Raw genomic sequence first — 22,119 nt, forward strand, 5'->3', positions numbered from 1 at the left:
TTGTTCTCAGTATGTTTAGCATGATAGCTGCCTGCCTTCAAGGCTAGTTTTGTGTGGCTCTTCTTCAGATATTTTGGCTAAGATTCAAAGAGCACTTTGGCTCATGCAAAAAGGGCCCCTTCTAGCCCAGTAAAATTTTAAAAAATATTATTATTTTATTTAAAAGCTTGATAGTTTTGCCTTTCCATTTGCACAAATCTGCTCAAGGCAGCTCACAACAAAATAAGTAACATCTCAACAAAAGAATATGGTAAGCTAATATGGTACAGCAATAAAATAAAATAAAAACCGGTGGTTCAACAAAATGACTTCCACAGAGCCAAACCCACTGAAAAAGGAAAGTTTTTGAAAGGCAGCAGAAAACCATTGGAGAGGAGGCAAGGTGAGCCTTTCTAGGTAGGGAGGTCCATAGCACAGGCATGGTCACAAAAAAGGGCTCTCACTCCTGTTCCTACCACCTTCTAACAGACCATGCAGAAAAGCCTCTTTAGTAACTCATAATGAACAGGCAGGTTCATTATTACTATTACTACTACTACTACTACTACTACTACTACTACTACTATTACATCTGCCCTTCAGCCAAAGTTCCCAGCATGGGTTATAACAGTTACAACAATAAAAACAGTTGTAGGAGATAGTCCACTAGGTATTCCTAGGTCTAAGTTGTTTAGGCCTTTAAAAGTAATAGTCATCACTTTTGAATTGTATTTAGAAACTGACAGGAAAAGCAATAATCCAGTGAAGTTTGAACTAAGGCATGTGTCATCATGGTCTTTCTAGAAACAAGTGTAACTGGCACAACTGTCTAGACCTGACATAAGCATCCAGAGCAAACTCTGGACTCTCTCAGTGGTTTCATGAAAATATTAAATGGCACAGGTGACAAGATGGGATCCTTGTGGAGGACCATATTCCAAAAGTGCCAAATAATAATTCCTTCACACCATCTTCCCACTCTTTCCCACTATCCTTTTGCCTCTTACGTAGACTGTAAAACTTTTGCAAAGTGTGTTCATTCTACTTAATAGTGCTTATTGGCATTCAAGAAATGTTTCAGTTATTGCATTAATTTCTCCAAGGAGCTCAAGGTGGCGTACATAGTTCTCTTCCTCCCCTTGTATCCTCACAAGAACCCTATGAGGTAGGTTAGGGCTGAGAGACTGTGACTGGCCCAAGGTCACCCAGTGGGTTTCATGGCTGAACAGGGATTGATTGCTGTAATACCAAATGCCTTGCTAGAATAATATAAATACTCATATTATTCAGACACAACATCCAGCTTGGTCCTGGCAATTCAACAAACAAATTTGGAATTAAATTGGATCTTGTTGCAGATTGATGTACGGTTAATATTGTATAGAACATCTGCTTCTGAGAATTCAAGCAATGTTCCTTCCACATTGCTGCATTCCTGTTTCTTTCCCCCCAACTGACCTGTTCCTTAGAACATGCTGATTTTAAACAATTTTTAAGGGTTTCTATTGCAATAATAGGACAGGACTTTTCAACATGAACTGATGTAGCACAATTTTCTTGGGATTGGTTTTTTACATGATTGGCAAGTTTGTATAATCAGACCTCCTCCCCCCCCTTTTTTTTACCTACCCAATTGTACACACCCATCCCAGACTACTTGGAGAGGGCCCTTATCACTTCTGTAGTAAAGAGGCTTCTCTAAAATGGGATGGGGGGGAGACATATCAGTTTATTCTTCATTTTTTAAAAAATTAAAAGATCACCATGTGCTCCAGTGCTGGTGTGCAGAACTTCCATCTTGAAAAAGAAATCCCCTTCATCAGAGTGTGTGCTGCTAGGATTGGAGTGGGCTGCTTTTCCTTAGGGCTAGGAGGATGTGGGGATCTATTTCATCAGGATAAGGATTTAGGGACTATCCACTAAGCCTTTTTAATTAAAATATTACTATGTGCTTAAATACCAGTATACAGTGCTTTTGAACAAGGAATAAAAACTTCATTGGAGTAGCAACAGCCATGGATATAATGGCAGGGGGAAAGGGATGGGCAGGTGGTGTACGCTTTGTGTGGGTGTTCGGTAATGAGATTTCCACAGTTCTACCATGACATTTGCCATATATAAAAATGGATGTGTTGTGGTTGTCGGGAAGTCCCCAAGAGGTACAATTTTAGACATTTATCTATAAACTGTCATGTCCCCAAAATTCTATTCTGATTCCTGACAATAGTGACAGCCCAATTCACAGTATAGGTAACACTTGGAAAGCAGAGATGACACTGGTAGTCTAAATTGGTTTAAGCCCTTCATTTTAGCTGAGTTATGGATCAATGTCTATGTATCCATAGTTGTTGGCACCCGCCTGTCTCAGCAGACAGAGGAGTGTACCTTTGGGGGTAAAGTCAAGCTGTTAGAAGGCTGTAGAGATTGATACAGGAGAGGCATGTTTTGTTGCAGCTGGGGCAGATGAAGGCGTCTAATTGTGCTGCTGCAGATGCACCATGGCATTTCTTCTGTCTGTGCCCCTCAGCGGTCATTCCTCCTCTGATCACTGCAATGGATACTCTGTTGTCTCCAGGCTGTCTCCTGACATCCTGCCTAGTTTCTCATAGAACTGGTCTGTGGTTTGTATGCCAGAGCACATAGTTGGAGCATAGATGCTCTAGATGTTAGCGAACCAGAGGTAGTTGAGAGGTGGAGGGAAAGCAAGCATTCTGAGCCCTCCATCAGTGGTTCTATCAAAGACAGAAGGGAGTTCCTTACTGTAAAGCCTACACCATTAATACGTGATTCTTTTGGATGCCCTCACCAGAAATGGTGTAGTTTTTCTCTCAGAGGCTGCCATTCAAACACCTCTGCTCTTTTGTGGAACACCAATGTCAGTGCTTAGCGTTTTCAACTCATGGTCAGTGATAGCCATCTTCTGTGAGTCATTGGCCTGCAGCAGATCAGTGGACAAGCCAGGACATAGCGCCCTGATGCTCCAGTTTGCTAGGTGCAAGAGGGTTTCTTTCTTTTCTTTTTTTGCCTGGTGCAACTTTATTCTTATTCTTATAGTGACAGCCTAATTCACAGTATAGTTAAGACTGCAGCACTTGGAATTAAGCAGAGATGACACTGGTAGTCTAAATTGGCTTAAGCCCTTCATTTTAACTGAGCTGTGGATCAAGCTGTATGTATCCATAGCAGCTGGATTAAATTTGTGGGTTTGATGAGCTGCTGTCACCTCCTGTCACATTTGCAGTCACATTTGGCCTTTTACTCTTGGGCTGAACATTCATTACTTATGAATCAGGCATATCTTTCACAGTCTCTATGTTGCTGCTGACTGTTAATATTGTACATTCAGAAGGGGAACTGGCTGTGCAAAACATGCATGTGTAAAGCCATGGGAACTTAAAATGGATGATCCACCTGCTTTGTGAGTACCTCTTACCTGTCTAAGCAACAAGGTATATGTCAATGTGGTAGCAGCCATATGAACCCTTGGGGTCTACTAGCTTCTCCCCCCACACCTCCCCACACTCTATTAGGACTAGATTCCAATAAAAAAACAACAACTCTGCTTATCCCCTACTTCCCGCCCATCTAGCTGTCTTTAGTAGTAGTGATCTAACAGCAATTTGTACTACAACTCCTAGACATGCCCTGCTCCTGGTAAAGTGGTACCTCTAGTTACGAACTTAATTCGTTCCGGAGGTCCGTTCTTAACCTGAAACTGTTCTTAACTAGAGGCGTGCTGTTGCTAATGGGGCCTCTTCCTACCGCTGTGCCTCCGGCACACAATTTCCGTTCTCATCCTGGGGCAAAGTTCTCAACTCGAGGTAACTTCCAGGTTAGCAGCGTTTGTAACCTGAGGCGTTTGTAACTCGAGGTACCACTGTACTTGCATTTGCACAGTTTTTACACTTTCAACCTGCCCCATCCTTTAAGGAGCTCAGAGTAGTCTCTTATGTTGCCACAGCTGGTGCAGAAGTAGTCCTCTGGGTTCATGTATTCCAGCCTCTTCTTTCTCTTCTCCCTACACCAAGCCTTGTACTTCCTAGCCCTAGTTAACAGCAAGTCTCTGTTTGCCTTTGCCTTGATCATGGACAATGGGATCCATATGTATAGAGTAGAGGGAGCTGGCAGTCCTGCAGCCTAATCCATTAAGGGTTGGGAACATTACACCTTCATTGTACCAGTAAGACAGGCCAGGTTTGCTTCATAGCGTCAGTGCATCAGGTCCCAGACAAATGTACCAATGCTTCTATACAGCTAGACTTGCAAAATTTGTTTGCTCCATCTGCTTCTTCCCCTGCATCCTACATACTAGCAAACCAAATGTTAAACTTTCCTTGAGGTTTAAACATTCTGCTGGAAAAATGGGTTTAAAAACCTTGGGTCTCCACGCATGCTAGGTATTTGTTGAATTGATACCAACGTGTTTTAAGTGAAGACCAAAATGATAGAGAGGCCATGTTGGATAAAACAAATGTGGGTGCATCTATTGTGCTGGAATGAACAGGAAATACCTAAAAATCAAGCGTTATATGCAAATTGTTACTCAAGTGATTTATTTTCACCTAACAATCTAGGTGCTTATACAAAGGACTCCCTACTTCTCCTGTACCCCATAGCAAACAATGATTGAGGATGGGACTCAAGAGTCATATGTAAATTGTTGCTCAAGTACAACTTTCTGCAGGAGAGCTATATGCTGATGGAGGCTTCTGCTGGACACCTTTATAACGCATCATAGCTCTTAAGATATCACAAGTGTCAGAAAGACTCCATGCTTCACCTGCATGTGTGTACTCACTTCAGAGCAGTACCTAGGAAACAGTATTTGACATTTTAATAATGTAACAGCCATTACCATGCAACTGCTTACCCACAAGTAAGCAATGAGAAGAATGTGAGCCATTTTGCATTTTTATTCATGTGGTCCAGAAATGAAAGCACTGAAGTACTCAGAGGGATAGAGTTTAGGTTCATTTTTCATCTGTTATTTATCTAGATGTATAATTTATGTCATAATTTGTTTCTTTATCTCTAAGATCTGCACTAAAACTTTAACTACAGCATTCTGTATCTGTTTAGGGTCCAGTATAGGAGCATTAGGATTCATTCTAGAAAACTTGATAGTCTCCATATATAAGCATCAGCTGATGTCCAAAGAACATCATTGCTTTTGCTTGCTTGAGGAGACCTTAATCTTTTATTTCTTGAATAACAACATGTTTTCTCCCAAACTGCTTTGGAAACGCAGGGGTGTTTCAAAAGCAATTTCTATTATGGTCTGGGCAGCAATCAAGAGTTGCTGTTTGAAGAAGAAATAGCATTTTTAAAAAATCTCACGGGGTATATTCAAGGACTTTTTGGCAAAGCATGGCTCGGAATTCTAGCCATGACTTATTTTAGTATCTAATTCAGCCTTCCCTAACCTGATGCTCTCTCTATGCTGGCTGGGGAGTTGTATTCCAAAACATCTGGAGGGCACCAGGTTGTGGAAGTCTGATCTAATCTTTCACTCTGAGGGTAAGAGATGGTGGAACTAGCAATTTTGTTTTGAACAGGACTGGTGGGGAGAAGATGATGAGAACACAAAACTGGTTGTGAATGAGATTTAATAACATGCTGCCTTGTTCTGATTCATGTTTTTACCCTCTGGGATTGAGAGAGACCATTTTTAAACTTCACTTAAATACTTAGGGCTATATTGGAGGGTGGAGAAATTCTCTTGCAAAGCCGTAGAGTGGTGCCAATTAATTTAATTGCAGGTTGAGATAGAGGTTTGAAGGAGGCTACAGCCTCTTAGCTTTAGAAATAGAACTTCAGCTATTCCAAGTGTAGCTCAAATCATACCATGTAGCCTGCTTTTGAAAAGTAGAATGGCTGCAGAGGGACTTCAAGGGAATCTGCAGCAAATCAAGCCAATCTGCATTAGAATAAATTTCATTTCTACTGATTAGGCTCCCCTAGGAAAAGCTGTGTTATGTCCTCTAAATGATGGTCATCACAATGTAACACAGATGGAGCAGCATTGTGGTTATTAAAACTAAAAGGATGGATGAAAATTGAGTTTCTAGGCAAGTAACACCAAAGGGAGTTGGTCAACTTGTGTTTTTGTTTATCTGAAGGGCATATTTTGAAATTAACATTCCAGAGCAGTGTCTTTCCTTAAAGCTTTAAAATCTATTTAACACACCCTCAATTCTTTGGAGCTTTGTATCTGTGAAATTATTTTCCAGCCATAACAACCAGTTTTGTTTGTTCCCTATTGACTGTGATTTGCAGTCATGGAATCTCAAGTCTGTGAATTCTTCAGGGGTTTGCATAATTCTGATTTAGGTTAGTGCCTAAAGGCAGAGCTAGACTTCAGGCAGCAGTGGTGTGGGACACCTGATTCATGCCAAATGGTTGCAAAGCAGTGAAGCAGATGGGATGCAGTTTTCAGGGGTGAGGAGAAGAAGAAGAAGAGTTTGGATTTGATATCCCGCTTTATTACTACCCTAAGGAGTCTCAAAGCGGCTAACATTCTCCTTTCCCTTCCTCCCCCACAACAAACACTCTGTGAGGTGAGTGAGGCTGAGAGACTTCAGAGAAGTGTGACTAGCCCAAGGTCACCCAGCAGCTGCATGTGGAGGAGCGGGGAATCAAACCTGGTTCACCAGATTACGTGTCCACCGCTCTTAACCACTACACCACACTGGCTCTCAAGGAGGAGTAGAGAGAGAAGAGGACAATAACCCTGTCCTTAGAAGCAGTGAGATCTACTAAGGAAGCTATGCTCCATGTTCCATTCTTTTCTGACATTAGATTAATATTTACTATGTTTAGACCCTTTTCAATTATGGCTCCAGAACTTTGCAATGCCATTCTTCCGGCAGTCCATCTTGTCTTCCTCTTTTGCTGTTTGTTGAAAGCAAACCAACCTGGAATATAGGATTTGGTATTGAGCAAAATAAGTCATTGGTAAAAAAACAGTTTATAAATTGTTGGTATTGATAAACCCACACAAATCATTCAAGCAAGTGGTGTATCCTTGTGCACAATATAATGACTGAGGAATAGGCGTCATAATATAATAGAAGAGGAACTGTGATCTTAAGGAAGAGCATTTTCTAGCCTTGTAGTAGTTGACTTTTGCAGTTCATAGTATTAATAGTTCAAGAAATAGTGTCAGCCATAGTCAAAATTCAGTCAGATGCAGCCATGTTCCTGCAACTGCAAGCAAGAATTTGGGTGCGAGTTAGGTAGAGAGGCATAGTAATTTTCATTCCTTTGCATGATGGAGCCAACAAATTGCTTGATTCAAATTTGGATAGAGCCACCATGGGTGATGTTTTTAATAAGCTGCAAGCATTTGTCAGCTTGTACCTTTAGCTGCAGCAGAAATAAGACATTGCTCATCACATTATGACATTACACAATAATGCACTAAGGTGTTCCGTGTGCTGGGCTATGCGCACTGTGACAGCTTTGCAGATAAAACTGCTCAGATAACTCAACTTTAGGCACATCTTCTATAATGAAAGCATCTAGATCCTCCTTGTGTGCAATTTTCTTGAATGAATCTCATTTATGTACTGCTGAGGTTGGGGACAGAAGTGCTTGAATTTCTGTCCAGCCTGCCCAATGTTATCCTGTCAAGATGGGCAATTGCATTGTACTCTATAAATATTTCCAGCTGAAATGCTCTGAACTACCTCTGATAACTCTTCATAGCTTAATGGCCCTATAAATATATGCTGAGCCTTGCTGCTTTCTGTTTCCCAGTCTTGCCATCACTTTAATGAGCCCCCCAAATGAACTGAAGCACATTCTCAATCAACTGTTTAGTTGAGATGAAAACTGATTTTTATAACAAGCCAGTGGGAAGGTAGCTTTTCTGCATTGGGGTTGCAGACCTCTTATTGCAGTGCCCATACCCCTGAAATCTGTAGAGCTATCCTTCTAAGTAGTTAATAGCAAAATACCATAATTGCAGCTAATTCAGGGAAAATATTTATACTTTATAAATAAACATTTTAGTACATCTTGCATAATTGCTATGTTTTGTGCTTTTTAGGCCATGAATATAGTCGTTCCCTTCATGTTTAAATATGCAGTAGACAACCTCAACCAGATGTCTGGAAATGTTCTGAACCTGAATGATGCACCAAATACTGTGGCAACCATGGCAACAGCTGTTCTGATTGGATGTAAGTGTGATGCTTTAATCTGTTGACAGGTGCTGACTTTCTTTGGGAAGGTTTTGGAACATTAACAAACGTGACCTTTTCATTGCTAACTCCGCTAAGCATCTGGAAGTTTCCCCCACTTTGTTCACTACCAGTCCCTGTAACTTGTTATTTATTTATTTATTTATTTAATACCAGTTCAATACTAAAACAATGGTTATAGCAGTAATCTACCATAATAGCAATTCATTCTTTGGGCTTGTTAAAGTCAGCAAATGAAGTGTGGATTTTAAAACGATTGAACTTTCGATCTAGTAAGTAACACTGGCAAATATGTTCCATCTATTAAGGACTTATTGAGGAGCAGCAATATATGCATCTTAATAGTTTTTGTTTTTTTAAACCAGATGGCATCTCACGAGCTGGGTCTGCTTTATTTAATGAGGCTAGAAATGCTGTATTTGGAAAAGTAGCCCAAAACTCAATCCGAAGGATAGCAAAGAATGTCTTCCTCCACCTGCACAACCTGGACTTGAGTTTCCACCTGAGCCGGCAGACTGGAGCATTATCAAAAGCCATTGACAGAGGAACAAGAGGCATCAGTTTTGTGCTCAGTGCCATAGTATTCAATTTGGGCCCCACCTTGTTCGAAGTGGCACTCGTTAGTGGAATTTTGGTATGTATGGCTTACCAGAAGCAACAGTAATTGTCACTTTTATTGATGTACATACAGTGATGCTCTGTTATAGCAGCAACTTTGTTGATCATTTGAATGTGATAAGCACTAAATTGGCAAGCATTGGGTATTAAGATAGTTAGGCATAATTTGGGGAAGACAGTCCTGTTGGCCAAATTGGAACCTCTGTCAGGAAAAAGTTGGCCCACCTCCTTATGTGCAGTCTTGGTGTAGAGGACCGGGCCAAAGTTTCTCATGCAAAACAACTCTCCTTCAAATAGCCACACTTTTACCTGCTAATTTTTTTCTGCTAAATATCAGACCTGGAACATAAAGACAGTAGATGAGAAAGTACACAGTGCATTCCCTAGAAATCAGATGTCATATTTCATTCACAGAATTGTAGAGTTAGAAGGGACCCTAAGGGTCATCTAGTCCACCCGCCTGCAATGCAGGAATCTCAACTAGATCACACATGACAGGTGGCCATCCAGCCTCTGCTTAAAAACCTTCAAGGAAGGAAAGTCCACCCTCTCATAGGAGTCTGTTCTGACATGTTACTACAAAGCACATGCATCTGAATCAGCTTTTGCATTGAGTTCAGTTGACAGCTTAGGTGTGTCCCTTCACACATCCATATCATTGAAGCAAAAAATCTGAATAGAGCAGTTCATGTGCAAAGTGCATCTGTGTATATTGGAGTACATGCAGGGCTGCAGAAATGACCGTAAGTTTGTACTATGCACATTTGGACCTTTCAACTGCCTCAAATGCAGTTCAGCACACTGTCTACCCCAGCCTAATGCCTGGTGCCCTCCATATCTTTTGGCTTACTTCTCCCATTAACCCAAGCATCATATAGCTATGTTCACTGGAACTATACAGGGAGCTGTAGTCCCAAACAGCTAGAGGGCACCAGAATGGGGAAGGTTGTTGTATTAAGGAGATGGATTACCCATATCACTATTTTTCTTTCAGTCATTCCACTGTGCTTCTGGTTTATCTTTACAGAATCATTTCCCTTTTATTTCATGGTACATCTTGTCAAAACAGATTTGTCTCTGTTGGCATTGTAACCAAAATGATAGAAAACCATTACTGACATTCTCCCTTCTTTCTCTTTCCTCATTCAGTATTATAAATGTGGCGCACAGTTTGCACTAGTAACCTTGGGGACATTAGGAGCATACACAGTATTCACAATAGGAGTTACACAATGGAGGTAAGGCATTTTCCCTAACTGGTTAGGATTAGCTGGTTTATAGAGCTGTGGTGAGAACAAATCTATATGCAAACCTTTTGTCTTGCAGAACTAAATTTAGGATAGAAATGAATAAAGCAGATAATGATGCAGGTAACGCTGCAATTGACTCACTGCTGAATTATGAAACTGTGAAGGTGAGCCATTAACGTTTTTAACTTTTCATATTGTTATTAAGTAGGATAGACTTTATTATCCATTTATGTATCTTGATTTTACTCAAAAGGAACTTGTATCTGCTTCCTTCTATTAATAATGACTTGCAGAATTAACCCCAGCTTATGTAGTTCTCCAGAATTTTCATATATTTTGTCTTTCAGTATTCTCTCCATTTATGCTATTATCTTCAAACAAAATGACATTTTAGTGGAGAAATATAGTTTTATAAACCTGTTGGTTATCTGGGTTTGCTTACCATTTTTCACTTACATAAAAAAGATCCTCCTGTGTATTTGGCCTTGTCCTTCTTGATTTGCTTTTCAAGTCACTTCCAAAACATGCTTTGAGCTAGTCATCCATGGTATATGTGGTGTAGTTGTGAGAGGGTCAAATGTAGGACCAGGTTCAAAGCTTCACTTGGCCATGAAGCTCACTGAGTAGCACTGGGCAGTTGCTGTCCCACAGCCTAATCTTGCCTCTTGGGATTGCTGTGACAATAATATTATGGTAGGGTGGGGGAGGATCCCTTGAGGAGGAAAGGAGATAATATTGTGAATAGTATTAGAATAAATTTAAAATGTCATGGGTGCAAGGCAGTAGCAGCTGTGACTGAGTAGCTGTCGGCCATCAAGAACAGGAGACAGGCAGGCATGACATTTGATGCGTCCAGAGCTGGAAGGTCGGGTGCAGGGGCTAGGTTGCTGAAGCAACAGTAAACTGCTTTATAAAGTGTTTAGCTAGTTATGTACTAAAACGCCCTCCCCCAACCCAGTACCCCCTGCCACCGCTTTGGATTACAACTCCCATAAACTCCAGCAAGCCCAGCTGTATGGACAAAAGCAATCTCAAGAACACCAGCTTGGGGAAGGCTATATTAAAGAATAATTTATGAAGTACAATCCTAAGAATGCTGAGACTCCTTACATTGTTTCCCCCCTTACTTACTAGTATTTCAATAATGAAAAGTATGAAGCTCAGCGATATGATGGGTTTTTGAAGACCTATGAAAATGCCTCACTGAAGACTACCACTACTTTAGCTCTGCTGAACTTTGGACAAAATGCTATATTCAGCATTGGGCTAACAGCCATCATGGTACTGGCTAGCAAAGGAATTGTTGCAGGTACCCTGTTTGTGTCTAAAACTCATGTCATTTTTATGTTGCATGCATGCTTGGATTTTTAAAAAATGTATAAAGTCCTAAAGAGATGCATTAAATTCCTTAATTGCAAGCAAGTGAACTAAAAGACTTGCAAACAACATCTGTCTGTCTCTTGAGATAGTTCTTCAAATAGGTTTACTTTAAAGGACTATATTTTGGTTTTAGAGCAGCTTTATCACAATCAGACTGCAGGGATTCTTATAATTCTGGAAAAGAATCAGTTCATTGGTTGTGGAAATCTTGTGGCTGAATCATCCAGATAGCACCTAGCATTCAGTACCACAAAGTAGTTTTTAAGAAGTATCAACTTCTTGGTCATGGGTGGAAATCAGCTGACATGTCCTAAGCAAAGACAATATGTTAGGATTACATTTAACTTGTGCATTTACCGTATTTTTTGCTCTATAAGACTCACTTTTCCCCTCCTATAAAAGTAAGGGGAAATGTGTGTGCGTCTTACGGAGTGAATGCAGGCTGCACAGCTATCCCAGAAGCCAGAACAGCAAGAGGGATTGCTGCTTTCACTGCGCAGCAATCCCTCTTGCTGTTCTGGCTTCTGAGATTCAGAATATTTTTTTTCTTGTTTTCCTCTTCCAAAAACTAGGTGCGTCTTGTGGTCTGGTGCGTCTTATAGAGCGAAAAATACGGTAACTTGTTCAGTTTCAGTCATATGCTGTTGAAGGCAGACTACTTGAAATTGTGCACATTAAATTCCAGCAGGGTGGAAAACTTAAAAGCTCTTTTTGTGCCAGGTTCACTTGGGGTGAACCTGCTCTTGGAGGCTCTTACAATATCTTGCCTGGCAATCTGAGTTCCTACAAGATCTCACACAAGCATTCCTGGGCTTCCAGAACTGATGTGATGTGCAGGCCTTGCCCTCCAAGCAAGGCAGAGAACTTAAAAACCATCTAGAAAGTAACTTGCACTCATACCTTAAAAGTAGAGGATTAATTAACTGGATAAATTATACCATGTTTTGAAGTTGCTGCAGCTTGTGTTGAAGAGCAGAACTAAATGACTAAAAAGTGTGGTAGATGTTTGGCAAGCAAACATACTCTAAGCCCAATTTTTTTCTTTTTTCTTTTTAATTAAGGTAACCTAACAGTTGGCGATCTGGTAATGGTGAATGGACTGTTGTTCCAACTTTCTTTGCCCCTTAACTTTCTGGGAACGGTGTACAGAGAGACGAGGCAAGCGCTAATAGACATGAATGTCTTGTTCACACTGCTTAATATAGACTCAAAAATAAAAGTGAGTATTGTGCAGCAATAAAACTGTTAGCCCTTTATGCACAGCTAAGCAAGGTCTGGTATGATTTCACATGGGATGGGGGACTACATGTTGAGATTCCTGCATTGCAGGGGTTTGACTAACTGACCCTCGGGGGTCCCTTCCAACTCTACAATTCTATGATTCTGTGATTCTACCCATAAAATGCTGCTTAAAACCTTTGCCAAATATGTTGGAATGAATTCAGTCACCTTGTGGAGTTATTTTTGCTTCGTCTGATAGCTATTTTTCTTCTGAAAAGGGAATGCTACATGTGAGGAACTTGTGTTTGTTCTTTTGGAAGAATGGTTAGTGGAGACGCTTTATTTGAACCTGTGTCTCTGAAAGAGCTTTTCTCCCCCCCCCTTTTTTAAAAAGCCAAAGTAGTGTGTTTGTCATTGTCATACTTTGTGTGCATGCCAGGCATTGAAGTATTATTTTATCACTTTAATTAATGATGCAGAATTTATTATGCAGAACGCTGCCTAGAAGCCAGACTATTACATCAGAAATTCTTGAGCTTTATAGAAAAAATAGGGGGCGGGGGGCGGGGGGCGGGTAGAAGAGACTCTTACCTGTGTGACTGAAATGGCTAGGTTCTCCCCCCCCCCCTTGGAGAAAACAGTGGCTGTAGCTTGCACTGAATTAGATCCATTGTTTAGCTTGCTAAACTCTTTGAAATACCTTCTGGGCAGTGTGTAAAGCAGCGCTTTTCTTTCAATAGGATAAAGAGCTGGCTCCACCCCTGCAGATCACTCCACAGACTGCTACCATCGCCTTTGATAACGTGCACTTTGAATACCTTGAGGGGCAGAAAGTCCTCAGTGGCGTGTCTTTTGAAGTCCCTGCAGGAAGAAAAGTGGCCATTGTAGGAGGCAGTGGGTCAGGGTGGGTAAACAGATGCGCAAAATTCTGCATCATTGATTTATTTATTAATTATTTTAAAATCATGATAAAGATACACCAAGCAAGTAACCCAAGTTCTAACTTTGTTTCTCTTTTTTTTGTTTTTGTTTTTGTTTAAAGGAAAAGCACAATAGTAAGATTATTGTTTCGCTTCTTTGAACCTCAGAAGGGGGAGATTTACATTTCTGGCCAGAACATACGAAACATCAGTTTGGACAGCCTGAGAAAATCCATAGGAGTTGTACCTCAGGTATTGTACTACTTTTCCTTTGGAACCCATAATTCCCTGCAAACATCTGATGCTGTAGCCACAGCTACTGCAGTGTTGATTTGAAAACAGGAGCAATGAAGCAGCTCAGGATGACAGTCCAGGGCACAAAGGAAGAACAACCATAAAGAGTATCACTGAACATGGGCAGGAATTACAGTTTTCTCAGTCTTTATTTAGATTTACAAACTGCTCTTCAAACACATTTTCAGGCTGTCACACCATAAAATATTGCAACATAATGAAATAGCCAGTAGACTGAAAATAAGCTGTAACAGCTACTCTGTAAAAGCGGCATCCAAATAGCAAATCTGCAAGAGTTAAAGCAAAATAAAAAGGTCTTTATTTAGCAGAGTGGTCTTTCAGCAAGCCTCTGTGGGGAGAGAATTCCAAAGCCAGGGCACCACCTAGTTAGCCACCTCAGATGATGGAGGAAGCTAAAGGGCCTCTGATGAATAGAGAAATACATGCAGGACCATGTGGAGACATAAGATCTTCCAGGTATTGCTGGTTACTACTTTTAAAAAACATATTACGTATAGTTATTATAGAAACACTAAAAATACTAGTGACGTGGAAAATAAGAATATTTGGTAGACAGAAAATATAAATTGTGTCCAGATCTTGTCTTCACTTTTCTAGTATGTTTTGTCCATTTCAAGAAACTTAAATGAAGTTTTTGAGTGAGTTCCACGAAATTTTATTGCTTTTTATTCCACACAATGCTGCCCAAGGCAAATAAGATAAAGTACAAAATAAAATAATTCTATAAATTACATAATAGTATATAGAAGAGCAAGCAAGAAAGCAGGGTCATAAAACACATCAAAAAGAAGCAGCAGGAGATAAAAGGGCTTTAATCACCATCATAGATGAGGCCTAAATGGACTTCTCCAAAAAAGGGAGTTGCAGAGCCTGTCAATAAAGGCCTCCTTGGAAATCCCTCTGTTCTCTGTGGTTATGTAGTTAACAGAATCTTGGTCTCTTCACTGGCAGACTCACGTCTTCTTTTAAGACATGCTTGCTAGTTTCTTGCTTATGTTTTTCAGGTATCAACTTAGATCAAGTTTATTTGACATTGCTGTTTTTAGTTTGTATTTTTGCCCTTATGCATCTTACCATCCATTTGTTAATGTGATCTCATTTCTTTGTGTTTTTGTATCATACACTGTTGGTTATCTTACCTGCTTTCATTTAAGCAGCATAAAGGTAGAATTCAAATATTTTAAATAAAGTGAAAAAATGCCAAATTTTCATGGTTTGGGAAGCTCTGATAATTTAGTAGTATCAGAATGTGAATGAAGCTATTTCAGCTAACCCCATGAGCTTTCGGTGCTGCATCTTAAATTACATAATCATTCTGATTTCTGCCAAAACAACAGAAATTATCTATTCATTCTTGTCTCTCACACACCCCATTTGCTTTCTTGGAGGAGAATTATCCTTGCAGCATCTTTAACCCCTCATTAAAATGTCACTGGAAATGCTGTTGCCTGAAGCGGCTTAGTGAAAGGTTCCAGACAATTCACTATTGGCATTTCAGAAAACCCTCTGACTTGTCAATTTGCATTTCATGTTTTGAGAGGTATTGTTCTGCTTGCATGTGTCCTAGGATTCTGTTCTCTTCCATAACACCATATTCTACAACCTCTTGTATGGCAACATGAATGCCTCTGCAGAAGAAGTCTATGCTGTTGCAAAGCTGGCAGGAATCCATAATGCTATTCTCAGAATGCCCAATGGGTACAGCACACAAGTGGGAGAGCGAGGTCTGAAGCTGTCAGGTAGGTTGACAAATGTGCAACTTTTCTCCATGTTTCCAGTCTTTCTGCCTCAGGCTTATTGCACAGTATGTAGCTCACCCCAGCTTTTGGTAAGGTGACTTGCTTTGCAGTAAGGTAAATGCCGAGTTTATTATTAAATGGTAGTCCAGCTGCCTTGAAATTCCAGCATTGACCATGAAGTCAATTAGAAGCCTGTGGTATAGAGAGCAGAGAGCTACCATTATTCTTCATTCCTCCCCACTCTCAAAATGTAATGTGGCCAATAATGCAGCTGTGTTCAACAAAATATTTAACTAGAATTTAGATGATTCATGGCTGCTCTGTGGAATGAAAGATGTATGCTTTTTAGTCTTAGGCAAGTATAAAGATACTTCATAGTGCATCTGATCTGAGTAAAAATGATTTGCTGTAAATGTGCAAATTCTCTATAATAAATACTAGCCTCTGTTAGGAGGTCATGTTGAAAATGAAGTAATTTAAAGACTGGAATTATTTTATGGTCCTAGTAATGTGCTGTTTGGCTGTGTGTAAATGTGAGGATTTAATGTCAGAATTGGGCTTAAGGGGAATGACGATAAATGGTGCTGGGTTGGGAGCCCATTACCCCTATCCTCTGCCCCTTAGCACTGCCCTTTTAGCTTTTTTGTGAATTTCTTGGATATCAGACATGTTGGTTTCATGTTAAAGAAAATAGTGACTATTTGTCTTGTGGGATAATGTCTCTAGGATTCTTTGGTGTTAAACCCTAAATACATTGTTAAGGAGGGGAGCATTCTGTTGTAAGTCGATATTATGCAATACTGGTAGATTTCCTTTTATTTGCTTCACTCTGCTTGGTTGAGTTTTTTTTCTTCCATAGATTGGTAGGCAGAAGGAGGCTAGAGTGCTTGGTTTTTATTACATATTTGGGGGGGATTTACTACTACATGGCTCTAAAGTGTTTGAGATAGATGAACCTGAAATGAAGGAAATTGATCTTTGTACAGTGTGAAATAACATCTATCCCATGTCAACAATGTAAATTGTTTTTTTAAAAAATAGTTTTTAATACTGCACAATACAGTGTTTTAATATCAGTGTTGTGTTTTAATTGCAGTAACAGTAATAATAGTAATAATAGCCCTATTCAGATGCTGAGCCCTATGTAATGGAAACTGTAGGGTGCCTGAGGCTTCTAAGAAACAGATTCCATCTTCCACAGCATAGTAGTGGCCGCAGGAGATTTGCTTCTCTAACTGGAGAAAGCTAATGCTGCATATTTCATATAATTAATATGCAGCATTCCTACAGTGGTCCTGATGTACATCCTTTCAACATAAAAAGAACAGGGACTTCATTAAAACTCAAGAATTGAATAAGCTAAAAGGAAACTGGCTCTTTTTAAATCCACTTGTTTTTAAAATATCTCCAAGTATTTGCTTGCTTAAGTCATGAATCTGTTTGTAGTACAGTGGTACCTCTGGTTACAAACTTAATTCATCCTTAATTCATGACTGGGGGCTGCTGCTGACACCACATAACACCAGTCTTGAAAGACCTACATTGGCTCCCAGTACGTTTCCGAGCACAATTCAAAGTGTTGGTGTTGACCTTTAAAGCCCTAAACGGCCTCGGCCCAGTATACCTGAAGAAGCGTCTCCACGCCCATCGTTCTGCCCGGACACTGAGGTCCAGCACCGAGGGCCTTCTGGCAGTTCCCTCACTGTGAGAAGCAAAGCTACAGGGAACCAGGCAGAGGGCCTTCTTGGTAGTGGCGCCTCCCTGTGGAACACCCTCCCTTCAGATGTCAAAGAAATAAACAACTACCTGACATTTAGAAGACATCTGAAGGGAGGGTGTTCCACAGGGAGGGCGCCACTACCAAGAAGGCCCTCTGCCTGGTTCCCTGTAGCTTTGCTTCTCACAGTGAGGGAACTGCCAGAAGTTCAGGGAAGTTTTTTATGTGTGACATTTTAATGTATTTTTAATCTTTGTTGGAAGCCGCCCAGAGTGGCTGGGAAAACCCAACCAGATGGCTGAGGTACAAATAAAAAATTATTATTATTATTATTATTATTATTATTATTATTATTATTCCGGAGGTCCGTTCTTAACCTGAAACCATTCTTAACCTGAGGTACCACTTTAGCTAATGGGGCTTCCCACTGCCGCTGCCGCCACCACCGCACAATTTCTGTTCTCATCCTGAAGCAAAGTTCTTAGCCCGAGGTACTACTTCCGGGTTAGCAGAATTTGTAACCCGAAGTGTTTGTAACTCAAACTGTTTGTAACCCAAGGTACCACTGTAGTTACTTCCTCCTACATGTACCCAGCACTTTTTATATAATCATGTAACTGGAAGAATGATCCAAACTGCTTCCACACCTGCAGAACGAAAACACTGGATGACTTGAGTAAACAAAGGTGGAAACAACAGAGAAAGAAAAAGAAAAAATCTCTGGACCCGGGGATTCTCCTTTAGTGTTGAGTAGTGTGAGGCCTCAACCAGAATTCAGCAGATCAGGCATTGATTTCTGATCAGAAAAGGATTCTAACATTTCTGGTCCTGAGACTTAAGTGATCCCAAAGAACCAAACTTGTGCCACCGCATGCTCTGCAGTTTCGAGGTCTACCTCACTCCTTCAATCTGAGCAGCTCATTATGCGGCTCATAATTTTAATGATAGAGGAAAACCACTGTGCGCCCCCCCCCCCAGTAGTTAAGTTCTCCCTCCTGCTTACTGGCCATTTGCTCCCTCTGCTTACAGGTACAAGCTGAGGAAGGCTGGGCCTTGTCAGCATTGGCACGCAAGTGTCTGCCAGTTAACTTCTCTAATGTCTTAATTTCACAGGTTGGGTTCTAATAGGTCACTTATGACAACAAGAGAGGCCATCAATATGGCAAAAAAGATACATTCAGAACATGTCAGTGACTTTCTAAATGTATGATGCCAGTCTCCTCTGGGAATCAGTTAACTTATATTTGTGACTTCCTAAATGTTGAAGTAGTTTCTTTCCGAAATAGGTTTTATCTTACACAATATCAAACTCAGTAAATAAGGATTTCATTTGTAATATATCAGTGGTTCAGTGCTAATTTCTTCTCTTTACAAAATAGTTTTTATCTTGAATAATTGCAAACACAGTAATAAAAAGTCCACTTGTGATATACCAGTGGTTCAGTGCTTGGATGTTGTTCCAGTAATCCAACATTTCGTTGCTAAAGAGCTTAGTCATTGAGCTGTCAAAATCAATTGTAACAGAATTGCACTGAATTAGCAAGTAGAATTTGTTGTTTAGTCGTGTCCGACTCTTCGTGACCCCATGGACCACAGCACGCCAGGCTTCCACTGCCTCCTGCAGTTTGGTCAAACTCATGTTAGTAGCTTCGAGAACACTGTCCAACCATCTCGTCCTCTGTCGTCCCCTTCTCCTTGTGCCCTCCATCTTTCCCAACATCAGGGTCCTTTCCAGGGAGTCTTCTCTTCTCATGAGGTGGCCAAAGGTTTGGAGCCTCAGCTTCAGGATCTGTCCTTCCAGTGAGCACTCAGGGCTGATTTCCTAAAGAATGGATAGGTTTGATCTTCTTGCAGTCCATGGGACTCTCAAGAGTCTCCTCTAGCATCATAATTAAAAAGCATCAATTCTTCAGTGATCAGCCTTCTTTATGGTCCAGCTCTCACTTCCATACATCACTACTGGGAAAACCATAGCTTTAACTATATGGACCTTTGTCGGCAGGTGATACGTTTTTGTGGTATTTTGCTTTTGAGTACAAGAATGTCCCGTCTGTCACATGCATCTACTTTCACTTGGGCTTTATGAATAATATGCTGGGGATATCCTCTATTTGCCAGGGCAATCTCTAGCTCACCTGCCGCTCGTTGTACACGTCCAAAGTAGGGGAGTTCCTTTTTCTCTGCAAAAATTGGCCCAAAGGTAGGTTACGTTTCAGATTGTATGGATGATACAATTTAAAATGTAACGAAGTGTTATGGTCAAAACACTAATGAGGGGAGTAGTTGATTCATCCAAGATAAAAAGTCAGGAAATCTATTGGCATTTTTAAAAATCAAAAAGATATCAATGAACCTTTGATAGAAAGCCAGATCTGAAGCAAAAGGATTATTAGGACTGTACACAAAGCAATGCTCAAAATCAGCCATAAATAAATTGGCTATGGAAGGAGCCATGGGACTACCCATGGCAATACCCTTCACTTGAAGACAGAATGTATCTCTATATATAAATTGTTCTCTAAAGCTATGTCTTATAAGTCCATAAGAAAATGTTTTGGAGGATTTGAAAAGGTATGTTGTTCTAGAGAGTCATACACAGGTGCAGGCTTCCTCATGAGGTATATAAAGATTTAAAATCCAGAGTCACGAGGAGAGAATCGGAAGGAATTACCACTGATTCAAATTGTTGAACGAATCCATGGAGTCCCTAATGTATGACGGAATCTTAGGTATGAGTGGTGACAGAAAATAATTTACAAATTTAGCCAAAGGTTCCAGAATGGAATTACTACCAGAGACAATAGGTCTTCCAGATGGGGGAAATCCCGCCTTTTGAATCTTAGGTAAAATGTAGAAACAAGGTATTCTAGGAGATTAGTTAATCAAATAACCACCTTCTGTAGATGTAATGTAATTTAAAGCCAAACCATCCTGAACAACCTGTTTAATAGGTCTGGTGAACCTGTTAGTAGAGTCACATGCAATGGGGATGTAATATGTGGTATCAGAAAGTTGTCGCTGTATTTCAAAATCAAAGTCTGTGGTATTTAAATATAATGAAAGTAAAACTTTCTTTATTTACTACTTATTTAATAATGATGAATCTTTCCCTTCATTTCATTATTGTTAGGTTTAAACCTTTAAACAGTGTGCTTAAAACCTGATTTATTTGAAAATATAAACCTGTGAAATTATTTTGGGCAGAACACAGCCAATAATGACTGCAGTCTTTTGTGTAGTTTTGTATGCTTGGCACTAATTTTATAGGAGTTGCACACTCAGAACGTTGTAGGATTTCAGTCATGAGGATTTGAAGGTGGAGTAAGGATGAATTTAATTGTGATCTGAAGCATAGAAACTGCAGTTATAAATAAACAGTTTGCAATATGATATGGGGAGAGCAATAAGCAGCAACTGCATTTCTAGGAAAACAGATGTTTAAGGGCTGCATTTCATGTTATACCATTGCTGCACAGAAAAACACCCTTGTTTTATTAAAAAACCCAATTTGTAACAATTTGAAATGAATTACGCAGAACCCTAGTTACACAGAAATCGAGTTACCATTAGCCACAGTTAGCCTTGATAACATAATACTGCACCATAATTAGACCAATCTGGGGTACAGGGCAGAAATGAAATCGACACACCTCCTGCACACTTTTTAGGCAAACACCGTGTTTGAATCAGACTACTAGAGTGTCATGAGATTGTCAAATGAGAAACATTTGCACAATATTATCAGATGTATGTGCTGGGAATACAATCTGTTAGCAGTGCATGTATATGCAGCAAAAAGTATGTGTGCCTTTTCATATGGTCAATACAATTTCTTATGCACACTAACTTTCCATGGAGGCATTTGGTCACATTTGAATTGACCCTTGAACACAAGAGTTCTATGAACCCATGCTGAGCTCCCCATAATGTCTGTCTGGTCCGTTACATGTTAAAGAAATCCTTCTCACATTTTAATTTTTTGTTATGAGAGTGACATAGAATGTGAAACGGACATGGGAGGAGACTAAGGGAAATAGGCCATTATGCATTATGCAGTCATGGCATACTCTTTCAAATACAGGCAGTAAAAAATGCAACACACTTCAGACTAGGTTGTTATGAAGGGGGAGAAAAGCAGAATTTTCATCTTGGGTGAATAGTTCAATTTCTGTTTATTGCTCAGCTTCAGCATAGCCACTTAAGGCTCAAAGTGAAATGAGATTATTATCCTCCTAAAGTGGTTTGCTAAAACAAGTCAGTGTTAGTTAGGAGGTCATATCACCAAGAATATGAAAGAATTAAATGGAAGCCTTGTCAAATCTTTGAAATGCAGCACAGGAAGGCAGATGCATATATAGCCATTAATTACTTGCAGTGTCCCTAAAGCCCCAAATGGGTGTATTTATTAAAATAAAAAATAGCACAACTTGTATCCAAAGTGGCATGGAAAAGTTGGCCTAATGGTAACCTTAGTGAATTGGGAGAAAATTGCACCCTGGATACACCTGGTTCATCTATGGCCAGTGTTTATGCTCTCAGCTATAACTGGCAACGTGTGTTGTGCAGGAATAGACTCTGAGATAGGTGCTTTTTTGCTAATATGTGCTCCTCTAAAAGGCACAATTTCCGCATCACCTACAGTTGTCAGTCATGCTGGATGAGCCCACCTGATAGTCAGAAAACCCTGTTTGAATGCAGCCCTAAATAGTAGCTTAGCTATAGTTGATTGTACGTTTTGACTTTTCTAGAAGAATTTCTCATTCATTCTGATAAGAC

The 22,119-nt window shown here is 40.1% G+C and overlaps 1 protein-coding gene across 1 annotated transcript in view; it reads left to right on the forward strand.

The window, feature by feature from the left end:
* Positions 1 to 22,119, forward strand: part of ABCB7 (ATP binding cassette subfamily B member 7) — a 56,525-nt gene that overhangs the window by 28,215 nt on the left and 6,191 nt on the right. The window contains exons 5-13 of the mRNA XM_053373906.1: positions 8,030 to 8,162; positions 8,549 to 8,817; positions 9,951 to 10,039; positions 10,128 to 10,215; positions 11,186 to 11,360; positions 12,493 to 12,650; positions 13,393 to 13,556; positions 13,695 to 13,824; positions 15,455 to 15,626. Coding sequence (XP_053229881.1) covers positions 8,030 to 8,162; positions 8,549 to 8,817; positions 9,951 to 10,039; positions 10,128 to 10,215; positions 11,186 to 11,360; positions 12,493 to 12,650; positions 13,393 to 13,556; positions 13,695 to 13,824; positions 15,455 to 15,626 — 1,378 coding nt within the window. The remainder of the gene's footprint in view (positions 1 to 8,029; positions 8,163 to 8,548; positions 8,818 to 9,950; positions 10,040 to 10,127; positions 10,216 to 11,185; positions 11,361 to 12,492; positions 12,651 to 13,392; positions 13,557 to 13,694; positions 13,825 to 15,454; positions 15,627 to 22,119) is intronic.

Source organism: Podarcis raffonei, chromosome Z (assembly GCF_027172205.1).
Source record: "Podarcis raffonei isolate rPodRaf1 chromosome Z, rPodRaf1.pri, whole genome shotgun sequence".
In the NCBI taxonomy this organism is placed as follows: Eukaryota; Metazoa; Chordata; class Lepidosauria; order Squamata; family Lacertidae; genus Podarcis; species Podarcis raffonei.